Below are 27,748 nucleotides of genomic sequence, written 5' to 3' on the forward strand. Positions count from 1 at the left end.
CTCCACCATTTTCGCGAACGTTTATCGACTATCCACTTTATTAAAAATAACCCTACGTCTCGGTCTGGATTCCGAATTTTCACCAGAAAAAAATGAGTTCGGAGTTCCTTCTCAATACCTTAGTTACAATGTAAGATGAAATAATTATTTCGACGGATGATCGACGTGCAAAATTACCCGAGATTAATTAATACTTGTCAAGAGAAATTATGAGACATTGTTACAGATTAAACGTCGCGTGAATTAATAAAATAAATCTCCCAGTGTACTTTATCAATTCATGTGACGTTTTATCCTTAATAATTAAATGTTAAGTTAAGATATTGCCAAGAAAATCTTCCATAAACTACTTGGAGGAGAGCTAGAAATGAGGTGGAAACGTAAGATTATTCGTAATAAAATAGATCGTTGCTTTCGATCGAATTTATTGAAAAGAAAACTGTACTGTGAGGATTCTTATTTTAAAGACTTCGTAGCGTGTTTCTGTAGCGTTCGAGTAAATTTTGGGCGTGAAATGTTGTTGCACGGTTATTCTTAGACTGTAAATACTATAGTGAACCACGGTGCATAACAAGTAACAGCATTCTGACGGAAGTATCGATGAAATGAGAAATTGGTCACGCGACGATCGCTTTCAAGCGACAGCCCGAGCACACAATATATCGCGATCGAACGACACGCCATTACTAATTGCCGACAAACCTGTCGTTGTCGTATTTCGTTCGGTTCGCCGTGCGTGCACAATTGTATTAGCGGATATCGATTCTTGAAAGCATTGACTTTTGGCCGTGCTGGCGCGAACACGTTGTTCGAGTTTTACTCTCTCTCCCGTTATAATTTTTGTGCGTTTAGAATGAGTTCCTATCGTGCACCAATTATTGACAGTTCGTTTGTTAAAACGTTCCATATTTTAGAAAGAATATTTTTCTAAAGCTATTTTAATACATTATTGATTTTTATTTGGTGGATAGAGAAAATAACCTAGAAAAGAAGAAAAAATAAATTTCAATATATTTTTATTTTTTTTACGACACACCAATCATGTCTTTGATCTTTTTGTGTTTTTTTCTGTTACTTTACTGTATATAGGGCCAGAAACTGTAGTCAAAATTTTCCTCTTTGAAATTAGAAGCGTGTTATACTATATAATACATATCAAAGCTTTTAATAAGAACCACGATTTTGCTATATTTTGGCTAGAACGTCCATGACGCCATTGAACGTTCCACCGGTAGCGTATGATCGATCATAATTTCCTATCTTCGTGATCCCGCGTGACTCTGAGATCATATGTTTGCAAAGTCTGATACAATCTTTTAATCCATCCAGTACTGTGGCCAACGATCTCTTCATGACAACTGTTAGGTTATTTTATAAAAATAAACACGTTGTTCACCGCAGCAGCGTCTTTGAAATTAAGCAACGCGTACGTGGCGATTGTCGGTGATTAGAATAACGTGTATCGAAACATGTTTGTCGAGCGTTCGGCCGATTTTCCCTTATTCCCCGTTTATAATGCACTTTTCGCGAGAGTGCGCGGGTGGGTCGAGTTGTTTGCCACGGCACAACAATTTCCCCGGTTCCATTATTGCGCGTATAATCGCGATCGTTCCACGTGTAATCGCAATTGTTGCACGTATGACCGATCGTCAATTGGTTCGTTGCCAACTGAAGCGTCAGGCCTTCGGGCTAGCGCGAAGCAATTACGCAATACCCGCGCGATTGTAAGACATAAGCTGATCAAATGGCTGCATGCACGATGCATCGCAAACGGTGCTCGTTGTTTAAGCAAATAACGAAACCCAAAACGAAGTCATTTCGATCCGCCAGTAATGGATAACAATATCCAAAATAACGCACCGCTTACAGAATTTCCACCTGCGCCGAACGAGCCATTTTTATCGTCGCCTTTCGCGATCGAAACAGGAGGCTTCCTTTTTGTTTCACGGAGTATACTCGGTACGGATATCAAGGTATGTTTGAATTTATTCTATATACATACTTTCTCCTAGTTACCAATGTTAAATGGAATACAGATAGGATTATTACACGAGACCAAACGTCGCAGAAACACACACTCCACTGAGATTTCGCTTAAATTCGTGATAAAAGTCAGTGCTCCATGCGACTGTAAACCGTAATTCTAAATTAAGTGAACGTTCCACCGAAGTCTCCAATCGAAGCACCCCGCGTATTTATAATGACATTCGCGTTCACGATCGATGACGGACCCCGGGAGTCTCCGGGCACAGGTACTCGACCACTTCCGGCCCCCCGTAAAGATCGACTCTTCGTTTTCACGAGCCGGAGATACGACCAGAGAAGGGTGGAGAAGACCAGTGACGTCTCCGCGGTCTCATCGACGATCAAAGACCGCACAGAGGGTTCCCGAACGTGTAGCCACGCTTTACACGTCAAATCACCCCTAAGGGTTCGGGAGATCCTGGACGAATGCCCACCTTTCTACCAGTACGGCAGGTGCTTCTCTCTCTTCCTCTTCGATTCTTTAACGGTGGACATTTATTTCTCCTCCGGTTCGAGTATTCATCGGTGCTCGAACGACCCTTCGAGACCAGTCTCGCGTGATTAATTTCCCGGGGACGCTAATATTTCCTACGGAACGTCGCTATCGTATCGATCACCCATCTAGCCGCAGTCGTTCGGTTACGGGTCTCCGCTCTCCTTTTATTAACCGGATAAATTTCTTTCTCCGGGCAGCGAATGTTTGCCTCCCCCTCTTCGGTCGTTCCGTGCGGCTACCCGGGTACGCCCGGCTACCGTCGACAGGAAACGCTTGTCCAGCCTGCGTCGTGATCTAGTTTCTACGAGATCGAGCTGACCGCTCGATTGCTTAGGAAGAGTATCAACGCGGCCGTATCCGCTCATTTTCGCCTCACGAAAATATTCTCCAGCAGCTCCTTGGTGATCAGACGGTGCGGTCTCGTCGGGCTCTCGGTGGGTCGTCCGTAAAGCCTGCTATTAATGGCGTACAGCTTAGGACTGAGCTCGCACCTCACGTTGAACCACCAGTCGCAGACGAACACCGCTTGGCTGAACTGCGTCCCATTCGGGCATAGAAACGTCGCCTGTCGACCGTCTATGTCGCAATAGTGCCAGGCCTGGCATCTCGTCTCCACGTCCGCGAAGAAACCCGGGTAGGGCTGGTCGTCGCAGTAGAAGTTCGTGTAAGGCACCTTGCCCAGCACCGGGTAGTCCGTTCCTGGTCGACCTGAAACAGAGAAAATTGTCAGAAAAAAATTTATAGAATTTTAACCCTCAACCCTTGAATGCATAGTGCCTCAAAAATGAAACGCTGTCTTTAACTCCTCATCAAAGTGTTAACACGTTGACTGCCAGTCTAAAATCCTAAACTTGTTTACGAGAATGAAACTCTGATTTTAGGCAACTGTAATAGTTACTTTTCTAACCTCATTCAAATTTACGAAGCCTATTAAAATTGATTTTTTTTAACATTTCAACTTGAGAATTCGTTGTTTTAGTTCCACTGTTTAAAGTTCTGTCACCCAAATATGGGTGACAGTCAAAGTGTTAATCGTTGTGAAAGTTTTACTTTCGGATGTATGCCATATCACCTTGGCCCATTCGAACGAAGATTCAATATCATTTTCAATTAAAAAAATCATGCATTTAAGGGTTGAGTGAACTCTCGATCTCAACTAAACTATTTTACTTCCGTGTTGATCTTTACCAAATTGGTAACTGGAAATCAACTTTCCCTTAAATGGAAGATTACTTAAGTTTTCAAATAATTACATTGACATGCATTAAATAATTATTAGTTTAAATTTGTGGAGCCCCAATAGTTCACTTAAGGGTTGATAGAATACAGTGGTGTCCACTTAAGTACACTTCTTAGAATTTTATGGATAAAATATAACTGGCCCTTAGAACTTTTGAGAAATCTCATTTCAAAATGAAGTGTATCGAATGTATCGTGTTTAATATATTATTAGGAACAATACCTAGAATGTCATCATATTTAAGACCTGTAATTCACTTCCTCCATTCCTCGACTCACTTTCATCGTTATCTGTGTGTATTTGATATATTCCTTTATTTACAATTCTATAATTTGCCCCCCTTTAGCATGCAAATATTATACATCCCCAGGAACTGGACTGAAACGTTATTTGAATACGGAATTCATTAATAAACGCAGGATCTCCGTTATTACATTTTGAGGCTCTCGCACATTAAGGAAGAGTTGCCTTCCTGGGAATATTCGCCCGTTTACATTGCATTCACGCCGACGGATATTCGAACATTTTTTTATAAAGCCGGAAGACTGCAGACTTGTTGTTCTTGCGTAACCTTTCATACGCTGCTTAATATATCTTAATATTCCTGCAGGCTTTAATGGCTCAAGATCATTAAACCGGTAATAATTAATGTAAGATACACGGTAAATATCGCTCGTGAAATAAACTGAAAACAATATATAAGATAGTAGAAGCATAGAAGCATAGTTTATTTTATAAACCGTTTTGAAGAATGTACTTTTTATATCAGTTTGCCAGCCATGATTCAAGGTCGTAGGAACTAGTCAACTGACATGAGTATGAAAAATTGTTCGATTAAGTTTCCTGCCCGCGTGAACAAGCATCTGGAGCACAACCCCATTAACCGCAGATCATTGTCGCCAAGACGCAGGAGGCAATTTTTCAGAACAACATTGACAGGGGTACCCATTCCTCAATCTGAAATACGCTTACGCTCCTCTTTCCTCGCGAGAGTGTTTGAAAATCAGTATATTCCCGAAAATCTTCCTCTTTTCTTGGACCAATGTTCTATGTATTCTGTGCAAGGCAATTGCAAACGATTTTTCCTTCTTAAACAAATTCCACTCGACTTCCAAGGTTCCCATGACCACCGTTGTCGAAAGAATTTCGCGAAGGCAATCCAGTGCAGGGAACAAAAATAAGTTAACGTCCTCGATCGTGGTCGTGTTCGGTTCGTAATTCGTATTTCCTCGCGAACAAGCCGCCGGATATTTTCTCCGTGTTTCAGCAACGAGACGAGCGATTAACTGTTTAAACAAAATTCCTCTTTTATGCGAACGAGAATTTTTGTAACGTTGGAGAAGTTAGAAAAGTTGTACATCGGTTCGTCGATTTCCAATAGGAATGGTTATTCAGGTGAAGGGAGACGGACAGAACTGTAGTTTCACGCGGAAATCTCATTAACCGATATAACAGGATACAGGACGATTGCGGCGATGGTTGGCGAAGACAAGGAGGAGCCTGATGATCGTCCCTTTCCCAAAACCGATCCGCTTCCAGCTGCATGATTTCCGTGAGCGGATAGACTGGATCGTGAGCAAAGCCCCTTCCTCAGACTACTACGGTTAGATGTATCCTCGATTAATCGCTGGAAATGCCAAGGGGCGAGATGCACCGTACGTGTTCGGCTCACCTGACGCCTGTATTACCTGTACAAAGCAGGCCCCCTGCTAGGTATCGACGTTCGTCGCCGGCTGCCAACTGTATAACCACGTCTCCTACTTAAACAATGCAAGTACAGCTCGGTAACGAGGTGTTCAGCCATGCACCGATCATCGCAAATTGACGTCGCGTGATTTGAAAATGATTGCCCGACGCGTTTGACTGCCGCTGTTTGGCGGGGTCCCTAATGGATCCAAACTTACACCGTTTACTTTGCCCTAAACCTTACTGACCAAACGAAATTAAAGACTCTTCCTGACTCTTGTATTATTCTATATTCGTACAATGACCGAGTCTGATACAAATTCTTGATGTCAATTTTCACAATCATGGGGGCTACTCACCCGTCGTCGAATCTTACATATTAAAATCGACACATTTTTACATTCATCAGGTATTCGTAAAAGAAATCTGTTCTTTCTCGTGGCCATTCCTTGCACGAACAAATCAAATAGTATAAATCATACGTCAAGGGGTTAAACAAAAGTATCACTGGAACATCCGTGACTTCGAACTTGGAAACATCTTTGTAGCTGTCTTTTGGTTTTTTAATTCCAAGTTTAATTTTCATCTTGAAAGAATATGTAATTTTGTTGCGGCTACAAATATGAACTAAATTTCTTTTTTGAACCGGATACGTGATCGTAATCAATTATTCACGCGATGGAAAGAGGAAAATTGCGTCGAGCGACTCGATTGGCCTTCACGATCCCCCGACGCCAATCCCATTGGAAACGTTTCGGCTGTCATGAAGGAGAAACTTCGTGAAAGGGAACCGTGTACCGGCGGGCAATTATGTCGCCATATTAGCTTAATTTGGCGATCTTTATCTCGGGATTACGCAGCCTTAGGAAAAAGTACGCCTCTGTGGATACTTGGGCGGTCGTGGACGATGATGGCGATTCGACCGTTTATTAAAATCACTCCGCATAACTGAAATCGTCGATCCCATGGGGAATTTTAGATTTAGACTATAGCTTTCTACTAATTCATACAAGTGTTACGTCATAAAGTAGATGGAAAATACTCTAAAGAATTCCTAGTTTCACTGTATAAATACGAAGAGTTAATATCGCGTGAAACTACGGTCACAGGACTGTGCTTACAAAATTTTACTTCTAATCTCAAACGATACAGCTTTCTACTAATTCTTACAGGTGAATACGATAAATAAATTTGTTCCCAAATATAAAAATACGCTACAAGATTTCTAGATTCACTGTATGAATTCGAAGAGTTAATATTGAGTGAAACTACGGTCACAGGACTGTGCTTACAAAATTTTACTTCTAATCTCAAACGATACAACTTTCTACTAATTTTTACAGGTGAATACGATAAATAAATTTGTTCCCAAATATAGAAATACGCTACAAGATTTCTAGAATCACTGTATAAATTCGAAGAGTTAATATTGAGTGAAACTACGGTCACAGGTACTGTGCTTACGAACGATGTACTGTGCCTCTACGAGAAGTTGACCAGTGAAAGGAACGTGAATCTGATTGGTTCCCAACTAACCAACTTCTCGCGAACGCACAGTACACGAACCGCGTTCGAATCGAAGGAATGGATCCCAACGCGAAAGAGAAGGATCACGTATGACGAAAGGTTAAAAGTTCGCTCCCCGGAGGCACAGGTTCGAATTAACGATCGTGTTATCTGGGATAAGACTCGGAGTAATTACATGTCTCTCACTTTCCAAAGGGTTAATCAGGCCGGATGCTCGGGGTGCCAGCGCGTTGGCGCCGCGGATTTACGACGGCCTGGCCCGTAAATACAGAGCGTAAAGACTTCTCCCTGCTCTCGCCCGGGGGAAAACTTTGTTCCGTCGTAAAAATGTTCCCCGTATTTTGCAAGGATGCTCGTCATCCGCTTCGGTTGCGTGCGAAATTTCATTTCGAACCGTCCGACCGTGCAACGAAATTAGAGGAACGCCGGTATTCCTGACGAAGACATTCCTCCTTGCACTTTTATAGCGGCACGGTACGGCTCGTCTCGAGGCAACGTTCCGCTTCGAACCGTGACTTCTTCGCCATTTTTTCGAACCGTGCCATCTCGAGTCGGTTAATTAATTATTGGACCGATAAAGAACGCGTACGAACAGCACAAACTCGAGTAACTCGATGGAACCTTGCATTGGGGGTCTAAAAAATTAATTTAAAATTATCTTCAATATAATACTTGTCTCTGTCATTAAGAATGTTTAGGCTTTCCTGACAAGTTGCCTGTATCGAATCAAATTTTTAATTTTAAAACAACTTCGATTCGAGGTCGTACGAATGGAAAAGAGATCGATCGTTAAAACGGAAAGCAGAAGCAAATGTCCCAGGATCTATAAGGAAGAAGCTCGCCTAAAGAAAGTCTCGAGTCCCCGGAATAAACAAAATTCGCGCACTCGAATTAAAGCGCATTTTCCTACAAATTTCCTCCTTTGTGCAGCATTCTTCGTTCCTTCTTTCTCTCTGTCTCACGAACAAATTCCACATAACGAGTCGTGACGATACTTTTGCCTCTTTGGTCGATCCTTCTCATTATTATCATCGCGGACAATTACGATCTCGCATGGAAATACGTTCGTTTTTTTTTTCGTGTTCCTCTTTTCGCCCCCCTCCTGTTGCCCCGATACGTTTGAAGGGAAAGCTCCTTGTTGCGTCTCCTTTTTCGCGATTATAGTCTGTGACGCGTTCTGTCTGTAATGCGCCTACCAATAATGTTTCTCGTTACCAGACCCATCCATTAACGAATATATGCCAAGGGATTTCATCGTCTACGCGATACGTACAATGGGGGGGACATCAATCGTTTCGACAGCGAGACTTTCAGACTTTCCCGGGAAACCTGCTTAATTGGAATACTTGGGCGCTGTGAGACACAATTTTTTATTTCGAAACTGGTCCAAAGGGATTTGTCCAATTTTAAAAGGAACATTTTGTACTTGTTAACGTTAGCAAGGCAATCTAGAGATTCAAAAATTGTTTAAATTTACCTCGAACTGAGGGGACCAAAGGACCATTTGGTATCCAAGTCTTGCATCAATTTTGAAAGAAACTGGAGATTCACAAATTGTTTAAATTTACTACGAACCTCGATTCGCTGCTAATAATTTAAAAAGTTGCAGAGCATTTTATAGAACCTCGACGTTTCTGGTTCCCCGGTTAACGTGGCCGATTCTGGTCGCCGCGTGCACCGAAAAATAAACGCTTTGGCGGCGGATTACTTAAAAGCGACACTATTGGCGGGTCCGCTCGCGATCCCGTTTCTCCGATGGCAAAGCTTCTTAGCGAATTATAACCAACCGTGCAAACTTTTCTCCCTCTCTGTCGTCCGTCTAAACAACTTTGCATCAGTATGGGGGCCCTAGCCTTCCTCGATTTCCACCCCAATCTTCTACCCCCTCCCCCGTGCGCTCGGGTGTTTCTGCCCCATAGCTATTCGAATCTCATTCGACGAGCAGCATAGTTTCACGTGGCACATCTCGTGGATCTCACCCGGGCACCAGGTATACGCTTGTTGTCGCCCATGAAACAGAGAGCCGACGAACGTGCGGGTATACGGCCAGAGAGAGAGACGAGACGCTAGTCTATAGAGACGGAACGTGCACTTTCCACCGTGGTCGCAAACTTGTCCGTATCGCAGTGACATCCATACGAAATTCGCACCTTCCACCCGCTTGTCCGACCTGTTTTGTCACAGGAAGAGATTCCGTGTACCCGCACGGAATAAACGCCCTCTATGCTCTCCTCTTCCTCGCGCCTGCTTCTCCCTTTTCAATCGCTTCCTCTGCCTTTGTTCTACCTCCTCTCTCTCTCTCTATATCCGTGTCTCTCTTGTTCCACGTTCGCACGGTGTCGTCCAGGTAATTATAACTTCGGTGGGTTCCGCGTCGACACCGCGAAACGTATCCCCGCGTCCTCTTTTCATCCATTCGCGAGCCACGACGCGTCGACGATCGTTCTAATTATTTCGTTCTTTTAGGTCGCGCGAAACCGGGCTTATACCGGAAGCTTTTAACGACGAGCTTTCCCTCGCCTTAAGAACACGGCGTTTCCCACAATCTCTGGTCTCGTTACCTCGAGACGGTCGTTCGTTTTTATACGTAACCGACGATTCCGCTGCTCTTCGCCCCGCGAGGATCGATCCTTCATTTTACGTTGTCTTCGGAATATTTGATATTCCCTTCGAAATAGGTTAACACGTTACTCGAAAATAAATGGAATAAATTTGAAATTAATTTCTCAAATAATATCTCTGCTCTGAGAGCTTCTCTGTGTCTCCACGGAATATGACGGTTCCAAGGTTGTTGACAGGAAGACTAGCTCGAAGAATGGTCCGTGGAAAATCGAAGCCAAAGTAAAGAAATGGAACATGTAACTCTTATCGCGTTGCCAAAGATTTTTGGTTCGACGCCAACCACCCTGAAGTAAAAAATCGGCTGAAGCCATTGTAACAAAGGAGGGAAGATCGGATCCTTTTCAAAACTGCCATAAAGGACGTCGTACTTGCTACACCCTCGCGAACAATTTTGGAACACATTAGAGGCACGCAAAAAAGTTCCCTAGATCTAAAAAACTTTGTTCGTCCACTGTATAAATTCTATTCTGAGTTCAAGTTGAGAAGTGTCTGTACAGACGATCATTTTGAATTATTTACTTTAGTGTTATGTTTTGGTCAAAGAAAGACGAGTAATCAATTCCTGTTGATTTGCTGCGACGTTTTCGTACAGAATTTTCCGATGTTCGCTGAGAAAGGTAAAAGTTTCCTGCGTGCATCCAGACGGGCGTTCGCAGGAGGTAAGAAACAGCTATCTTTAACGCGATGCCGCCATTTGAATAGCAAATTCCGCGTAACTTTGTAACTCGGAAGTAGCAAGATACGATGTCCGTTTAAAATGCACGCAAATACTTTGTCTTAAGGGTTCCTCTCATTTATCGAATTAAAGTCACATTACAACACGTGTTTTTAATTAAAATCTTTCAGTTCGTATGCTGCTCAGTTTTAAGGGAATGGATGATGTCTCCGGGGTGAGAAACGTGTCTCTTTGGGAAACAGTTCCGACATTTCGCTGCTGGTACTATATCGATGCGTCCTTAGTTGATAAAGTTAGCTACAATACATCGGGAGGCGTCATGGAGCTTCTAAAATAACACTTGTACTTGAGAGCTTCGTACACAACGCCAGCGAGAGCCTTGAAACTTTCATCAGGTTTCTGATAACTCTTCGAAATGTAGCATTGTTGGAAGCGAGAGTTCCTATACGATATACACGCGGTAGAAGCTGGGTTGTTACGTTTCGAGACTTAGGTTTTCCGAGCATGTTCTCTCTATTACTTCGTAAACGCTTGAATGCGTGCCAAAACAATTAATTCGCGCAGCCCCAATCTGTCAGACTTATGGCGACACCAAAATTGAAAGAGATTCTTTTTAATCGAATCAAGATAATCCTACAGAAAATTTATCTAAGACCCCAAAAACTATGAATCGAGTTAAACATTTACGAAAGAAAAGGGGGTGCAACAATATTCCAGGACGCGTTAACGATCGGTACCGTTTCGAAACGCTGTGTTTGCTTCGAACACAGGACCGTCCTCTTTCCCGAAAATCGCCCCCAGAATATCACCAGAACGAAGTGCAAACTTCCAAGGACCGACGAAACCCGGGGAGAAGGGGGACCCGGAAAGATGGAAGTTCGCCAGCCGATTTGCGATCGTTTCGTTTCGACGGAGGAAAGCTATCCTGCTGTTTGGCAAATGAAGGACGAACGCCCGGGATATACATCAGCCAGAACTGTCTCTCTTTCTCTCTTTTATGTCTCCCCGTGGCAGCCATCGTCATAAAGTCAGTCAGGCGAATGGGACGAGGTTCCCCTCTTTCTCCCCCTCTCCTTTCCGATGGTCTGCGGACTCTCTCGCGCGTTTTCGTCCTCCGTCTGGCTGGCTGGTGCACGAATGCTCCCTCCGGGGCGGTCGTGCATCGCGAAAACCCACGGAACGAAATCCACGGGTTAGATTCGACCAGGAAGGAGAAACGCGATCGGAGGAAGGAGCTCGCTGGAAAAGGAGAGTGAAACTTGTTCTTCCGCCGCCCCCCGTTCCTGTTTCCTCCGAGGTCCTGCAGCTACCCGGAATGCTTCTGCTGAATACCGCCGCCGTTGGTGGTGCAGAGGTCGCGTCCCGGGCTCGAGTATTTCATTATCTTATCCGTGAGTGCCCGGGGAGGGGTGTGCAACCGTAGCCGGAAGGTGGGGGACGAAAATGTCGAGGTAGGTCGGTTCCGTCGTTACCCTTCGAGGAATTGAGAGAACCCGTTAAGTCAATGAGAGGAAGTCTACCATATTGATTCAACGCAACCCCTTTCTTACCCTCTGTTTCGCTACACGGGGTTCATTTTTAAGGTGGCTCGTTTTAAACTACCCCCTCAGTCGAACGTAGATTGCTCTTTTAGATGGAAACTCTTACTCCTTACGTCTATGAGCTGGCTGTGTACATAGTTGCATTCTGATGTGGTCATAGGTCAGTATTTTTAACCCTTTGCACTCTTTTTCAAGTCCAAACCAAAGACATATACTTAAAAATTACAAAATACAGCAATACTGTAAATAAAACAGATATTCAATCGACTTTATTTGTTCCACTGTTTGTTTAAATTGCTCTATTTTTTAGTTAACGTAAATTTCAAATCAAACAAAATTGAACTATAATTTGGAGTGCAAAGGGTTAAATAGTTTCGTGATTTTTGGAGAATGCAGACTCGAAACCTATCATGATCCCTACACGTGGACAGATCAATAGTAAAGTCTAATTTTGCTTGGGATTAGTTAACCCTTTGACTGCTAAAATCGCCTATAGACGCTCAGTCCATGAGCGTTCGAACGTGTGTTGCTCAAGGCGTGAAAAATTGCTTGCGTTAAAATTGACCGTGGTCAAAGGGTTAGGAAAAATTGAGGAAGGGAAGTTTCTATAATAATATTCGAAGATTTATAGACGATATCGTAGAAAGGTACTTCTTTGTCGGAGCTACGGCTGTTGTGCTTAAGCGACTTATGGGCTTAAGCAAACAGCACTCGGAATGGGGTTGAAATCGATACGATCGTTTACAAGCTTAAAGCGAAAGATTAACAGTGCAACTAATATTCCATTGTTTGGGTTAGTAGGTTCGCGGAACAGAAAACCCCGATTATTAGCTAACGAAACCTACAGTTGCGCTTTAGACCCTTCATCCGGAGGAATACATATCAGATTATTCGCTCGTACTTAAATCAAGCATTATTTCTTATGGAAAAGTGATTCTACATCAAAATCAAACTACGAGATATAAAATAAATACTTTTCTCGCGGAACTTTGTCCTCGAAATTCATAGAAAACGCGTACAGGAGGGTGAGACTCAAAAACAAGTAGAAATATCGAGCATTAGTCAGACGCTCCAGAAAAATTTTAAAATTCAATTATTTTCTCAACGAAATTCCACGATTATATTATTCATATAGATTTCTAAACATTCGAGAAATTGTTTGCAAGCAGAAAAGAGAAATAAAAACGTTTATAAAGACGTTTATAAAACATTTATAAGAACGTATGATCAAAGTCCATAAAAATAATTTTTCCTGTTTTACTAGAAGTCTAGTCAGCCATTGTGCATTTTTAAATATTAAAGTAGACATTTCCCTCGTTCAAAGTCGAATTACCGAGGCGAAACTAGAGCGTGGCCAAAAATTTCTCGAATTCGCCGATCCCCCCAGTATCTCCGGTACAGGAATTACGAAAGTACACTCCACCCCCCTCCTGCAGTAACACCCCCTAGTCGCAATGGCTGTTACACGCTCGAGGGACGGTGGCACCGATTTGCGGTGGACTATCGCCGCTGCAAACACCTTCATTGTCCCAGAATTCGTGATCGATAATCGACATAACGCGGTGCTCGCTGCGCGGTCGTACGAATCATCGAAACGTTTAAATCCGTCTTAGGACGTCGTTTAATCGGATCGAGCGAAAAATAGTTTCGATGGATTATTAAGAGCCTTTGTCGCTCCACGGAGCGCGATCGGGATATTATAATATTAAATTATTGTTCGTCGGGAGGAAAGAAAATGAGAACAGGAAAATTCCCAACGAATTGATTACTCGTATCGATTCGGTGGTTGAGAATCTTTGCACTTGAAAGAAAGAATTTGGATGTACCCTCCGAGAAAACACATCGATATTATTGTTTCAAAGCGGGTAATGTAAAAAAGAGATACGTTTACTTGGATATTTACTATCCATTTCGATCTAAGAAAGTATGTTCGAGTTGATAGCAGTGCATGCGAGTGCAACGGGGTTAATAAATCGGTAAAGGTGAAACGGACGATCGAGTTTGAATATTAATCGAGCGCCCGTGGAATTATGACCGCGAGCGTCGACGTAAGTAGAAACGGCGAGCGATGGGTCGGGCGCGTCTGTGGGAAAATCTGGTGTAAAAGGCAATTTTATTTACAGTTTTCCCGATTTATTTTTACGGTGGTGTCGCGCCGATCTCACCCTCGAGCGCGTTGGAACGGCCATGCAAAACGCCTTCAGCGTCGGACGTGTTAACCTCGTTCCCCGTTATCTTCGTAGCCATACTTTAAAGTCGCCGGTATCAGCGTCGCGCCAGAAGAAAGGCGAGCCTCTTCCACTTAATAACATTTAATTTACCGCGTAAATTTTATAATCGGCCGTTACACGCGTATTCGCATAAATCCGTTCTCCACGGCAGCGTTCTCTTTTCCGCCGTTCGTTTAAAGGCTGCTTACGGAGGGTGAGAAGAGAGGGGGAGGGGTGAGGGGGGCCGAAGCAACCCTTCGCAGACTACATTATAGGAATTTTCCGCCAGGAACGGCGCTGGCTGGGAATATTTCACGATCGATCGATTATCGAGGGACGAAGTGAAGAGCGTGCGCCTGCACAAAGGGCGAGAAGAAAAGTCCGGGCCCTGCGTTACGTCAGGTCAGGGAAAAACCTTCAAAGAAGCTAATGGAAGGCAGACTAGCGTGACTTCTACTTAACGGGACACGGTTAAATATTAATAACGCGATCGATCGACGCTTCTTATTTTTTTTTTTTTTTTTTTTTTTTATATATACATATATATATATCTTTTTATTTTTTATTACGGACGAGAGTCAATCCACGCTTCGTCGATCGAGATATCCACGAAAATTGCACGTTCTAGTTACTGCGTTTCTGCGGGGAATAATATTTTTTAGTAATTTTACGGGAAGTGTGCGCGACGATAATAAGGACGAAAAGTTAGGCGTTATTTGCATCGTGCGTGTATTCCACGTTCGAGCGGAATATAATAACATTGGACGCGGAAGAATATTTCGAGTTCGATGCACTCGAATATTAAATTGTTTAGGAATAGAAGTCTGACGGCGATTCGCGGGGAGAAAATTGACTCTGAACGGCCGATTGAATAGCGTCTGAGTAAAGGAATAATAGAAATCGACGACGAAGCGTCGATATTTACACGGTCCTTGAGCTGTCGAGATCTTGCAACATCGCGAACAATTTTGAAGAAGCGTAAAGGGAAGCTGAAGAAATTGGCCGTTCACGAGAGAGACGATGTACAGTGTGTCGCAGAAGTATTCGGAGTCTCTCGACTACGAACAGTGGTCAATATTTTGACAAAATAAACCTCAGAATGAGATTGATCTAAACTCTTTCTAAACCACAAAGAAACTCACGAACACAAAAATATTTCCATGCAATTCTCACTGAACAATCCTTTTACATTGCAGTAGTCAATATTCTCCAGATTTAACTGCAGTTATCGTAAATCAACATTTTATTTCTGTGCTACTCTGTATTTCTATCGAGTCGTTATTTAAAAAAGTGTACACACGAATCGAAACCTTAATTAAAACATAATATTTGTGTACGGTGCATAATATTTATCTCACAAAAGTATGCATCGACGTACCGAAGTCCGCGGTTTTTCCACCGCGAATACTTTTGTCCCTTACTGTATATAAATTCGTCTCTTCCTGTCTCCTTTTTCCCGCGACGAAATACTAGCGAGCTGGATCCTTTCGACAAGTTCCCTCGGTTTAAACGAGCGCTTTATGTAATTGTGGAAACGCGGAACGAAAGACAAGATGTAGATACATAGACAATTATTGCTCGCCGAGGTATGCCCGCGATTCTTCTCGTTCCGCTTCGGCTGAAATTGTTTTTATTACGATCTCCAGCGGCTGGAAATTGCGTTTAAGGGCGTTCATTAGCGTCGCTGCGAGCTGATCTGCCTTCCAATTTCATTAACCCCTTTGGAACTGATTGACAATCCTTGCAATTTCCTCTTTGTTCGTTTCTGCAGTGCTATTTATTGGCACGACACTGGCGCGGGTCGTTAAAATATTCCTTGCGTCGACTGGGAAAATTAGGTGCAAAACAAACACTCGATTCTGGGAACAATTACCATTCCCAGAGTGAGATAACTAATTCTTTTGGGAACTCTTATGTTTACTTTTTTCATAATGCAAACATTTAAAATAAATTACTCTGGTTATATGCGATAAAATTATCGTCTAGACTTTACAGTCCTGTAATATTACGTGAAATTTGTCGCTTCAGACCCTCGTTAGTGGTCACAGGTGGCCACAGTTAGTTATTACGAAGTCCAGCTGGAAAAATTCGGTCACTCAAGGTCGCTTGTTAGCCAGATACACTTTGTAGCCATAATTATACGCGAAGTCAACTTCGGAATTAACGTAGGACGCGGAGTGAAAAGGCAGACACGTCGTCGATCATAATTATAATTATAACTACGCGTAGACATTGACTATGATGAAATAAAATGAAGTGGTGAATTCCACGATATATACTTTAAAACACGTTCTAATTTCTAAGAAAAAATTTCGTTACAAAGATAACAACGTGATACCGAATGTGCTGTCCAGAAATCCTCAAGTAACAATGTACGGTAGAAAGAGATCCGTACGTACAAACTCTATTATTCCAACAATGTTTTAAGAGCAGATACTTTTCATCCGGCAATACCAGCCATCACGAAAGATACTAATCGCAAGGTACACGTGCAGCCACTTGGATCCATCGCGAAAAGGCAACTACGGCGGGGTATCCAGCCCCGGGAGAATCAAATATAACCAAGACGAGTGCTTACAAAGCTCTCCGATACAGTCTGCGATATACACACACCCCCCGCGATCCACCTGTAACCTCTGTCCAGCTGCTTCCGTCACAAAAGGTGCCTCTGCCGATATTTTCGTCGCCCCGTGTCCGATCGGTTCCCTTTCAGTCGCGATTTCAAAAGAACGACGCCCCGAAAAGAACTACGAAAACGCCTGAACGACTAAGAGCAGAGGGAGGATAAAAGAGCGAAAGAGGCGGGAGATGGGGGTGGGTGGGGGAACAACTGGAAAGAGACCGAGGGAAAAGAGGAAATTCCTGGAACCGCGCGGGGGTGGGAGACAGGCACAGGAGGGAAGCAACAGCTCGCAAAGGAGCAACTTTCCGCGAGATGATCTTGTTTACGTACCAGGTATCGATTTACCGAGATCGAGGTACTCCCGCACAGAGGGACTGAGGAATCCAGGCGGCACGGCCGGTGCCTCGTTGGTCGGATTGTTTCTTTCATCCACGTCCTCGTAGTAGTAGTCGTCGTTGTCGTGGTCCTCCTCGTCCGGGTTCAGGGGCTTCGCTCTTTTCGACACCTTGCCGCCCCCCTGATCGCCTCTGGTGTCTCGCGCGCTCTCTGAAACACGAACCACGGCTATTAAAAACGCGAATCGATCGCCGTTTACTGGCCACGATTGCCATTTTGGGCCAAACATTGTTCTCGAAACTGCTCGAACTCGAATTGATTATTTTTATAAAGATAACCGCTTGGATATAGAGCTTCGAGCAGTTTCCTGGACACAGTGGCCATTTTGAGCCAAATTGATCAATTTTATAAAGATGACCGCTTGGTTGGATATGGAGCTTCGAGCAATTTCCTTTCCACGGTGGCCATTTTGGGCCAAATTGATCAATTCTATAAAGATGGCCGCTTGGTTGGATGTAGAGCTTCGAGCAGACTCTGAATCGCAAAGCAAGGAGTTAAGGGGGTGAAGCGATATTTGACAGTGTTCTGCAACCTGACACGTGCTTCAGACCAAAGTATCAAGCATCCCCCATCTTTTCACGAATTACAACTGTCCCAGAGGACTAATCATCATCATCCCTTAAAGATTTACTACCATCACTGTGCAAAACTCTGCTGGAACCTCTGTGCCCTACAGAAATATTTAGCAACCTAACACGTATTCCAAAATAAAGTACCAAGCATCCCCCGTCCTTTTCACGAGTTACAACCACCTCCAGAGGACTAATCATCATCATCCCTTAAAGATTTACTACCATCACTGTGCAAAGCTCTGCTGGAACCTCTGTTTGTGCCCTGCAGAAATATTAAGCAACCTAACACGAACTCCAAAATAAAGTACCAAGCATCCCCCGTCCTTTACACGAGTTACAACCACGTCCAGAGGACTAATCATCATCAAAGCTCTGCAGGAACGTCTCTTTGATCCCCGCAGAAATTTGTAAACACACCAGGTGTCCCAGAACGAAGCACCAACCGAAAGTTCCGCGTCTTTTCGGCGGAAGAGGTCCTCGCAGACTCGACCGCGCGGACCACAAAAGTTAGGCGGCCGGTTTCGTCGGAGGGTGAAAGTTTTCGTTCACGGTCCGGACAAGAGAAAGAGGGGGAACAACGGTTAGGTCAAAGTTTTGCGGTGGCGTCGTTTGCGATTACGCGGACCGCAGGGTCATAGCTGTTGCGTTATTCACGGCAGATTCGTACACACGGCCGCCGATTCCGGGGTCTGGCCCGGCACTTTATCGAACCTAACAGGTTCGGAAGTCTGCAGCTAATTAATTTCAGCTTTGTATACCGTTGTCGTTAAACATTTCCTCTGTCGGACAGGGCCGTGATTGCGTTACCCCGCTTGAAATATTCAAAATTCCGAAATCGTTAGGGTTTGCGACCGTGTACATTGCAAACCTATAATCGCGCGGGAGAAAGGGGCACGCGCGCGATCGATCGATCGCGTCCGAGGAATCGAGTCGCGTTACCGCGCAAATTAAGCACGCTCCGCTGCGATGACCACTTCGGTTAACGTCCGCCAATTTGTTGCCAAAGTATCCCTCTGTTTTATTGTTGACGATCGTTCGCTGCCCCTCCCTCGACAAAAATTATTTCGCGCTCGACCCTGTAAAATAAAAACAATTGCACGAGGAGGTTTCTGATTTTCCCGCGAAACGTTTCGCCCAATAAAATTCCCTTTTCCAAAACCCTTTCAGCCGGAAAGTTTTCATCGAGATCGAATTACCAGCGTACACATGTGTGTCTCTTTAGCCCCCAAATATGATTTCTCCAGCGAGCAGCTATCGACCGATCCTCATAACGTGTAAGTTTCGCCACTTAATTTACATTAATTCGCGCATTAATCCGCTGCGTTTAGACGCATAAAGTTTGGCTAGTCGATGAGCCGTTAATTAACTTCCGCGTCACGGACGGACCGGTATCAAATGGGATGAACGCGGGGATCGTATCCCACCTTTCCTACCGAAGTAACACGTACACGACAATGCGCGCAAACAATACACTTGAGCCAGAATTTCTCGCGTGCCAGACAAGCGGTATACATCGAGTTACCTGCCATTACGGTCTAAAATATTCGAGAAAGTAACAGAAGACCTTGGCTCGAACAACGAAAGGGTTTTCGGGACGCACGCCGTGCTTCTCGAGTCCGTAAAAGGATCTTCCAAGCATATTTATATACCCATAAATCATGAATGCGCTAAGTGGCGGCCCCCGTGGACCAATCGGAGTCTTTCGTTAATTTTTTATAACAGTTTCTATCCATAGTAGCCGAACATTATTAAATATTTATATCTGATAGAAATGAATGTTTCTCCAAGAGCAACGATTTTACTTAAACAATTGTTAACCCCTTGTATCATCCAATTTCTACCTCGAAATCATTTTATACGTTTCAACGAAGCATTGCACGCAGCTGAGAAAATTTTTACGCCCGGCTATGTGTATTATAAATTGTCAAAGTATTCTCTATCATACTTTATACGCTTCGTTGTACGTCGAAAGTAATAACGCAACATTTTTCTATCGTTTTTCTTGGTCGGTGCAGCACATGCATCGTCCCACGCTTCAATCATCTGGTCTTCGTTTGCAAAACGGCGCCCGGTTTAATTGATTCTTGATGTCCAGGGTATTTCTAAAATAATTGGCTACATTTGAGAAATATATTCCACTCGTTATAATGGTAAAAAAAAATGTAATTTCAATGCACAACATGGGGCCCTTTAATTTTTAAAAAATTGTAACTCGGAAGGAGAGCATCTCTGGACATTTTTTTTTTTATCGTTAAATAGAATATATTCCTCGAGTTCGACCGATCATTTTAACGCATCCAATGATCCCACGCTGAATTTTTTCAAACAATTTCAAAATTATAGAAAACACAGTCGAAATGAAACGGAGCAATTGTTTCCATAAATGTCTTAGCGTAAATAAACTCATCAAGGCATTTAAATGTGCCCAGTCTCGAAATTGGGTAACCTTCGAACCCGTTGCTCGTTCTTTTGTTAATTAACGACCGTTTAATTACCTGGCCGAAATTGGGTTGACCGCGGGGGAGGGGAGAGAAGGGGCGGAGAACGATGATTCGTAAATTGCCCAATTTTTCGAAGCACACACCGTTCCACGCAATGTTTCTCGAATATCATGATAATTAGGGCGCGATGAAAATATCGCGGCTCGCGAATTCGTAAATCGTCGATAGTTAATTAAGCAGTGAACGTGGCTAGTCTCGAGTTCGACGCGTACACGTACACGTGTTCGTCCCCCCCTCTGAAAACAAGCGATTCTCTCTTTTTCTTTTCCTGTTTTTTTTTTTTTTTGTTTTCAAATTTGTTAGTCCTGGGGGCGACTAGCGATCGATTCGCGGAATTCGTTTGTTATTACACGCAACCGCGTTAATTTAGTTCCGTACGGGCCAGCGCCGATACTTTCGCCGTGGAAACGCACCGAATCATTGATAATTATTTGGTATTCGCTTGGCTGCCGAATAATTACACCTGTTTGTTCGTGGCATTTAATACAGCAAGTGTTATTTGATTTCGTGTCCCTACTTACTCGCGCGTGTTTTATGAAATTTGGGTAGCCGGGCGTGACGATATTGCCCAGCCTGGTGGAGGATGTTGCCGGATAAATCGAACTCACGAGTACCGTGGCCGCGAATAGGGGTGACTTCTTGCCAAATATCCGAACACTTTGATTCGAGTGGGCCAACGTATCCAAATATTCGAACGAGCAAATGTTACAGAATTGCAGATTTAAACAGTCTAATTGGATGGTAATAATGCATCGTTCGTAACATTCGCGTTAACCCTTAAATGAGCTCTCAATTGAATTATTTTCTTAATCTTGAAAGTCAACTTTTCTTGAATGCATTGAAAAAATAATGAACTGATGGAGGATTGCATAAATTTCCAAATAATTACACTGAGATATATCAAATAATTCTTAGTTTAAACTAAGATCGACTTCTCCCAAGTTTCCTCCGGATTTTTCCAGCACTCTTTCCGTTCAATTTCCCCGTTTTCCAGATTCGATCGATCCAGCCAAAAGCAGTAGAAACCGCGAGCTATACGCTTCCTTTCCAAAATCGTTAATCAGAAATATTGTAAATTTCTTTCTCGCGCAATAGAGCGGTCGGGTTTTACGATGCTCGTCCGACGGGGAAGAAAAGCGTTCTCTCCCCAATTTCGTTCTCTCGTGCCCCCCCTAAAACGCTGATTGTATAACGCAAGATCGAGCTGCGACCTTCGCAGCTGACTCCGTGAATACACGTCTCCTCGGAAACGGGACTCGAAAGGGTCGGGGAAAAGATAGCCCTCCAGAGGTGGCGAAATGAAGAAGAACCGACGGGGCGAAAAAGTTTGAAAAAAGAAACGAGCACCCTGTTTCGAAGAGGAAGCTTCTTATGAAACGAAAGATTTGGCAGACGATTGGGAATCGTTGTTTTACATTTCACAGTTAAAATTCTCCGCTCTGCGTTGAGACGTTCAGATTAGATTTGAAAATTAAGTTCGGGGTTGGATGGTCCACGAGTGCAATTTCTGCCTGTATTTTCCCTTGGTTAATTTCGTATCGATTCGTTGAAGAGTGCACAAGTGCCAAGCCTGTAATTCTGAGGGTCGTAACACGGTAATTCGTCCGAAAACCAGGATGTTGGCTTCCAAGACCCACTTTCGAGGCATTCTTCGGCTACGGGGTAACGTTTCGAGCCAGCACGCGGGCTGGCCGCAACCCCAAACACGCAGCAGCGAGAATCGACAGGTCATCGTTGGCCATCCCACCCCCGTTAGCCCAGTGCAATCGCCGCGTAGCACGCGTACGTGCGCGTAGATCGCGAGTTTTCTCATCAAAGGCGAACTAATTACGCAGGTATCCTGTGCTGTAGCGACGCCCCTCTCCGCGGGCCGCGATCGCAGTTACGAATCTCCCGTTCACGATGAAATTTCAGGCAGCCCGCGAGAGGGGATGGGGCACGAGGGCAGAGAGGAGGGGGGCTGGGGGTCGGGGCTGGTTAACGGAGAAGCTGTTGGAGGTGGAAGGATGTGCAATGGATGGAAATACAGACGAAACGAACGGACGTTGCTTCGGGGCTAAACAGTGCGCGGCGGCGTGGTTGGGGGAAGGGTGCGGGGGAGGCAAGGGCGGCGGACGGCGGGCACAGGGGGGTGGCAACGGGGTGCCGAGAGCTTCGTTAAATAATTAATCGATCCGCACACCGCCCGACTGTCGAGGATTCCTTTCTATTCTCTCGCTGTTCGCACAAACGTTGCGTTTTCTGAGGTTTCTCGTAGTAGCGCCCCCGCTGGATGGGATGAACAACCGGTTCAAAGGTGAAATCGCGGAACGAGGGGTGGTCCCGGGGTGGAGGAACGACGATCCCCGGGCAAGGGAGCGTTAGACGACCGACGTTAGCTGGTTCTTTGCCGCGGCAAAGCAGTTGAACGTGCCCGATGAAACGGTTAAGAATGGTTGGACTTCTCCTCTTTAGACTCCCGGCACCCTCCTATCGGAAAGGACATGCTGTTTAGCAAATTGCTTCGTTGCACAGCATTTTTCGAGCTCCCTGTTTGCGTCTTTAGAACCGTGTCGACGTCGAGAAACTAACGGCGTCTGGATCGTTGTTGTACAAAGATTTTCTTATATTGCAAAAAAAGTGGGGACTGCTATATAGTGGACTCCATCCTTAAACACCGAGAGAATTGATGATGTATCGTAGAGTGTATATTTCCAGACCGATTTCTTAAATAGTTTACCAAAGCAATACGCTTTTAATAGAAAAGTGCGACAACTTTAGATGCGTGCAGTTCCGAGACTATTAGGTCTGGGTTGATAATTGAGCCGTTGTTAGAAGCGGCAAACCTTCCCCTTTAAAATGGTTTTTGGTTTTTGACGATCGGACTTCCCGTTTTCGAGATATCGTAATTTTTGTAAAAGGGTATTTTTCTTAATTCGACTGTCTCACTGTCCGGTTCGCGTATAATAGCCTATTAACGCGTATTAAAAATATCAAAACTTTAGACCTGTGCAGTTCCGAAACTATTAGTGTTTTATTAATTATTAAGGCTTTGTTAGCGGCGGCAAAGCTTCCTCTTTGAAATGGTTTTTGGTTTTTGACGATCGGACTATCCGTTTTCGAGATATCGTAATTTATGTGAAGGGGTAATTTTTCTTAATTCGACTATCTCTGTCTCCGTCTGACGCGTCGCGCCGGACCTCTCTTTCTCGCACGTGTCTCGTGACCGAGTTGGCCGAGTGACCTAGTTTCTCCGAGTCACGTGCGGTCAACGACCTTGACAAGGCCGTTGTAAACAAAGACTTCGGACCCTTATATCTCCGAAACCAGCCACCGCGTCGACTTGAAACTAAAATCGCTATATCTCCGGAACTAATAAAGCTATCGACTTGTTCAAACGCTCATTTTAAAGGGCATTTCATCCCCTATCTGATGAATATAAAAACTATTATCATTTATGCTATCTTCCATGTTTATTTTGACTTTTACTTTGACGCTCGACTTGTAACAAAAATTGTCATATCTCCAGAACTAGTAAAGCTATCGACTTGTTCAAACGCTCATTTTAAAGGGCATTTCATCCTCTATCTAATGACTATACCAACTACTATATTTTATGCTGTCTTCTATGTTTATTTTGAAATTTACTTTGACGCTATGCACCCAAAGAAGTTCTAGCAATTCCTATTGATCATACGACTGGTGTGCGATGAAACTGGATTATAAATAGTTTATTCAATTGAAAACGGTCCCATCAATTATAATTTCTACCCCCTTCTATGCGTATTTTCAAATTTATTTATTAAATAATTTCCAATTTGATTTTATTTAATATCAAACGTACCTTTATTCAAATTCTAATTCTCATGTAACGTTTGATGCTGAAAATGTTGCTCGCTTTTTACATATTGCGTTAAATAAATCGCAACCTTTTATTTTTGGATCACAGTAATGAAAAACTATGTTATATTCGAAACCTTTTCTTCCAGGATTTAGTTCAAGAGATAAAGTAAGTCACTGAACAACAAATTTAAAGAAAAGTCGTCAAATATGGAGGATTCTAAGGGTTAACGAATACACGGGACACCGCTGGCGTTGTTGCGATCCGCTCGGATCTGTTTTCCAATTTTCCGGGGAATCGCGTCCACGGTCGAACGACGGTGACTTTCCTTCCCCCGGGGTTTTAGATTTCTTTCTCGAAACTATCGACGGGAAAGAATACGCGATGCTTCCGGATGAGCGATAACGACGAATGGCCGTTCCTTCCGAGAGATTCCCAAATTTTACGCGTGGCCATTCGCACGCGATCACCAGGTGGCGAACGGGCGCGACTGGGCGCGAAAAGGGGGTTATAATAAAGGATTCGCGGATTCCTCGAGCGTAGGTAGTTCCGGTCGAGTATAAATAAAACGTGACGAAATTCCCGAGAAAAATAAGCGAAGCGTCGTGGGAAACGATGAGCGATAACGACGAATGGTCGGGCGAGCGTATTCCCTGACGGGGCAATCTCGTTTCGGCCACGCTCTTTCTATTTCCACGATGAAATTTCGCCGTGGTAAGAAAATCATAATTAAAATCGAGCGGGCCAGGAAATTCCAGGGGTAAAATTATTCTCCTGGTTCGGTTCTCGTCTGTACCAGACAGAAAGATCGCGGGTGGAAAAGAGGGAGAGGGAGGGGGGGGGGCGCGTAGCTGTTTCAACAAAGGCGATTCCGCGGTGCGCGGGAACGACCGGAAATGAGCGCGAATTCTGGTCATTCCCCGGCGCGTAACCTTCGATTAAGCTTGTACCACTTAATTTACGATTCGTCATAACGACAGATTCGGGAATCTGACGTTAATGAATTCCAAATTTCGTGCCATTAATTCCGACAAAATACACGCGGCGCACGGGCGATGTTTAAACCTCCCCCCCCGAACGTATCGTGAATAACTCAGTAGTCACGTTCCGCGGTTTCCGTTCATTATATGCGGCCGGGCTATTACAATATTTTCATTCTTCGCGGGCCGCGATGTATTACGCTACGCGAGAGAGCCGGAGATTAATCATACTGTTTAAAAATCGACTTCCCGGAGCGTCGCCGACTCTCGAGCGTGTACTTTACATTCCCGCGGTCTACGGGCTCTCTTCGACTTTGTCCCCTGAAAAGATTCCCTTTTTTCTCGATTCACCGGTTATTTTCAATTTGCGGCACGACGTAAAAAAAAATACGCGGAAAATTAGTTACAATAAGATGATAGAAATTAAATAGAAAATGATTGTTTTACGTAAGGAATTTAAAAGAGGATTATAATATTCCGTACACACTTCAGCATGTGTTCTCCACCTACTCGAATTTTTTTCTCGAAACTGCGTAGGATTTCGGAGGAGTGTCTATTCACCAAAAATGATTGTAATTGATCCCCACAACCGAAAATAATTTTTCCAAGACGATTTGAAATTTTTTAATTTTGTCGAAAAATTTTTCCACATACTCGAATTTTTTACTCGAAAACACGTAGGATTTCGAGGGTATGTGTATTGACCAAAAATGATTCTAATTGATCCCTGCAACCGAAAATAATTTTTCCAAGACGATTTGAAATTTTTTAATTTTGTCGAAAAATTTAGGCACCTACCCCCTGTCGATTTTCCTTAAAGATACGTTTTTCATTTTTAATAAATTTGTTCGACGTCCTACGGAAATGTTGTCTAATACTTTTTCGTAGGTACTCATGAGCACTATCTCAGAAAAAAATTTCATTGAAATATGTTCACTATCGTAGGAGTTACAGCCATTTGAAAATTGGACCACTTTTATGGGGTTTTTCTCACTTTACGCGGTCAAGGAACAACTTTTTCAATATTGTTAGAATTTCTACATATTCCCCATTAAAATACGCGCTGTTTGCCGCTTGAAACATTAAAATCGTCCAATCCGTTCAGGAGTTATGACATTTTAAAGATTCGCATGAAATTTCAGGGAAGCATTCGGGAAGGAATTTTTTTTCTCGAAAATACGTAGGATTTCGAGGGTATGTGTATTGACCAAAAATGATTCTAATTGATCCCTGCAACTAAAAATAATTTTTTCAGAACGATTTAAAAAATTTTTTTTCACCGAACAAATTTCAGCACCTACTCGAATTTTTTTCTCGAAAGTGCGTAGAGTTTCGAGGGTATGTGTATTCACCAAAAATGCTTGTAATTGATCCCCGCAACCGAAAATAATTTTTCCAGAACGATGTGAAATTTTTTAATTTTGTCGAAAAATGTCTCCACCTACTCGAATTTTTTTCTGGAAACTGCGTATGATTTCGGGGGTATGTTTATTCACCAAAAATGCTTGTAATTAACCCCTGCAACTAAATATAATTTTGTTAGTATGATTTAAAATTTTTTTCAAATCCGGCCGAAAACACTATATAACATATCAGTCTTAGTTTAACTTTTAGAACACATTGATGAAGTGTATACGAAAAAATGCGGAACACCCTGTACATAAATTCGAAAACCGTTATTAAGAATTTAATAAAGGTAGTTTTATACTACTGGTCCGATATGACCAACCGTCGCGACAAAACGAGTAGCATAGATCGTTGCAGCGGCTGACTGCGCATAAATACAGGTGGAAACACGCTCCCTGCGGCTAGTCGGCCATTTTTTTACGGGCCGTGTACTCCGGGGTCTCAATTGCCTCGCGAAATGATGCTTCTTTGCCGCACCTATTTACACGCGCGTCTCCATTATTCCCGTGAAATTAAGTCAAGCGGATCCCGACCGCGACATTAAACGACATTCGCCGGTTACGCGACGCGCGAATCGCGCATATTTTGTAAAACATCATAAAAGCACGCTTCTCTCTGCCCTGTGGGTCTGCCCTCCCCCACCCCCTCCCCTCTTCTCTCGCTTTCCCCGTCAGCGGTGTCGTTCTTCTTGCCCGCTCGATGGGATCGCGGAACGAGCAAAAAGGTCCGTCAAGGAAAAAGAGTCGCGTAGCTATTTCCTGCGTTTCGCGACGCGCAAATATCCCAGGGAAACGGCACTTTAATATCGCGGCACCGCATGAAAATTCGCCATACGAGAAGCCGGGTGAGCCGCGCGGGTCGATCGGGGGAGAAAGGACCGTCGATGGAGACGCTACACCCCCGCGCCAGGTGTGCCTAAAAGAGAAAAAGTAAAAAATCGCTTCCTTCCTTCGATATCGATACCCCCCCGTTGCTATTTCTCCCCTAAACAGGACGTTCAGCCAACATTTTATCGTCCAGCAAACCCTGAGATTTCGCGTACAAATCCCCGTTAATTTAATTCGAATAAAATTTCAACCCCAAAAAATCCTCGAGTAGTAAGCTTCGAGCGAATCCGATTTATTTCGAATATTCCGTCTGTTATATCGTACGGGCCATTTTGAATTTAATATTTTCGACTCCGGAGCTCGCGATCAGCGACCCCAAAATCCCCTAAATGCTGATTTTCGTTCACAGATTACTATTTAATATTTCGCGTGCACGAAATTATCGTCGACTTTCTGTGAGACGATAACGATGAGAAATGTTTATCGTGCGACTTGTTAAGTTTGAATAAAAAATGAGAAAGTCGACGGGCGACGTGCGCGTTCCGTGGGAAACGCGCCACCGTTTCGATCGCGAAAGCTTGAACCGAATCGTGGATACG

The 27,748-nt window shown here is 43.7% G+C and overlaps 2 protein-coding genes across 2 annotated transcripts in view; one reads left to right on the top strand and one right to left on the bottom strand.

The window, feature by feature from the left end:
* Positions 1 to 27,748, top strand: part of LOC122396978 (RING finger protein 17) — a 216,158-nt gene that overhangs the window by 122,877 nt on the left and 65,533 nt on the right. The gene's annotated exons all lie outside the window — the stretch shown is intronic.
* LOC122396682 overlaps positions 2,793 to 27,748 on the bottom strand; it is a 78,462-nt gene continuing 53,506 nt past the window's right edge. The window contains exons 2-3 of the mRNA XM_043395276.1: positions 16,977 to 17,192; positions 2,793 to 3,229 (exon numbers count right to left, since the gene is read on the bottom strand). Coding sequence (XP_043251211.1) covers positions 2,883 to 3,229; positions 16,977 to 17,192 — 563 coding nt within the window. The 3' untranslated portion in view covers positions 2,793 to 2,882. The remainder of the gene's footprint in view (positions 3,230 to 16,976; positions 17,193 to 27,748) is intronic.

The sequence above is a fragment of the Colletes gigas genome, unplaced genomic scaffold (genome assembly GCF_013123115.1).
Source record: "Colletes gigas isolate AHSC1104 unplaced genomic scaffold, ASM1312311v1 Colletes_gigas_Sc00008, whole genome shotgun sequence".
Lineage (NCBI taxonomy): Eukaryota > Metazoa > Arthropoda > Insecta > Hymenoptera > Colletidae > Colletes > Colletes gigas.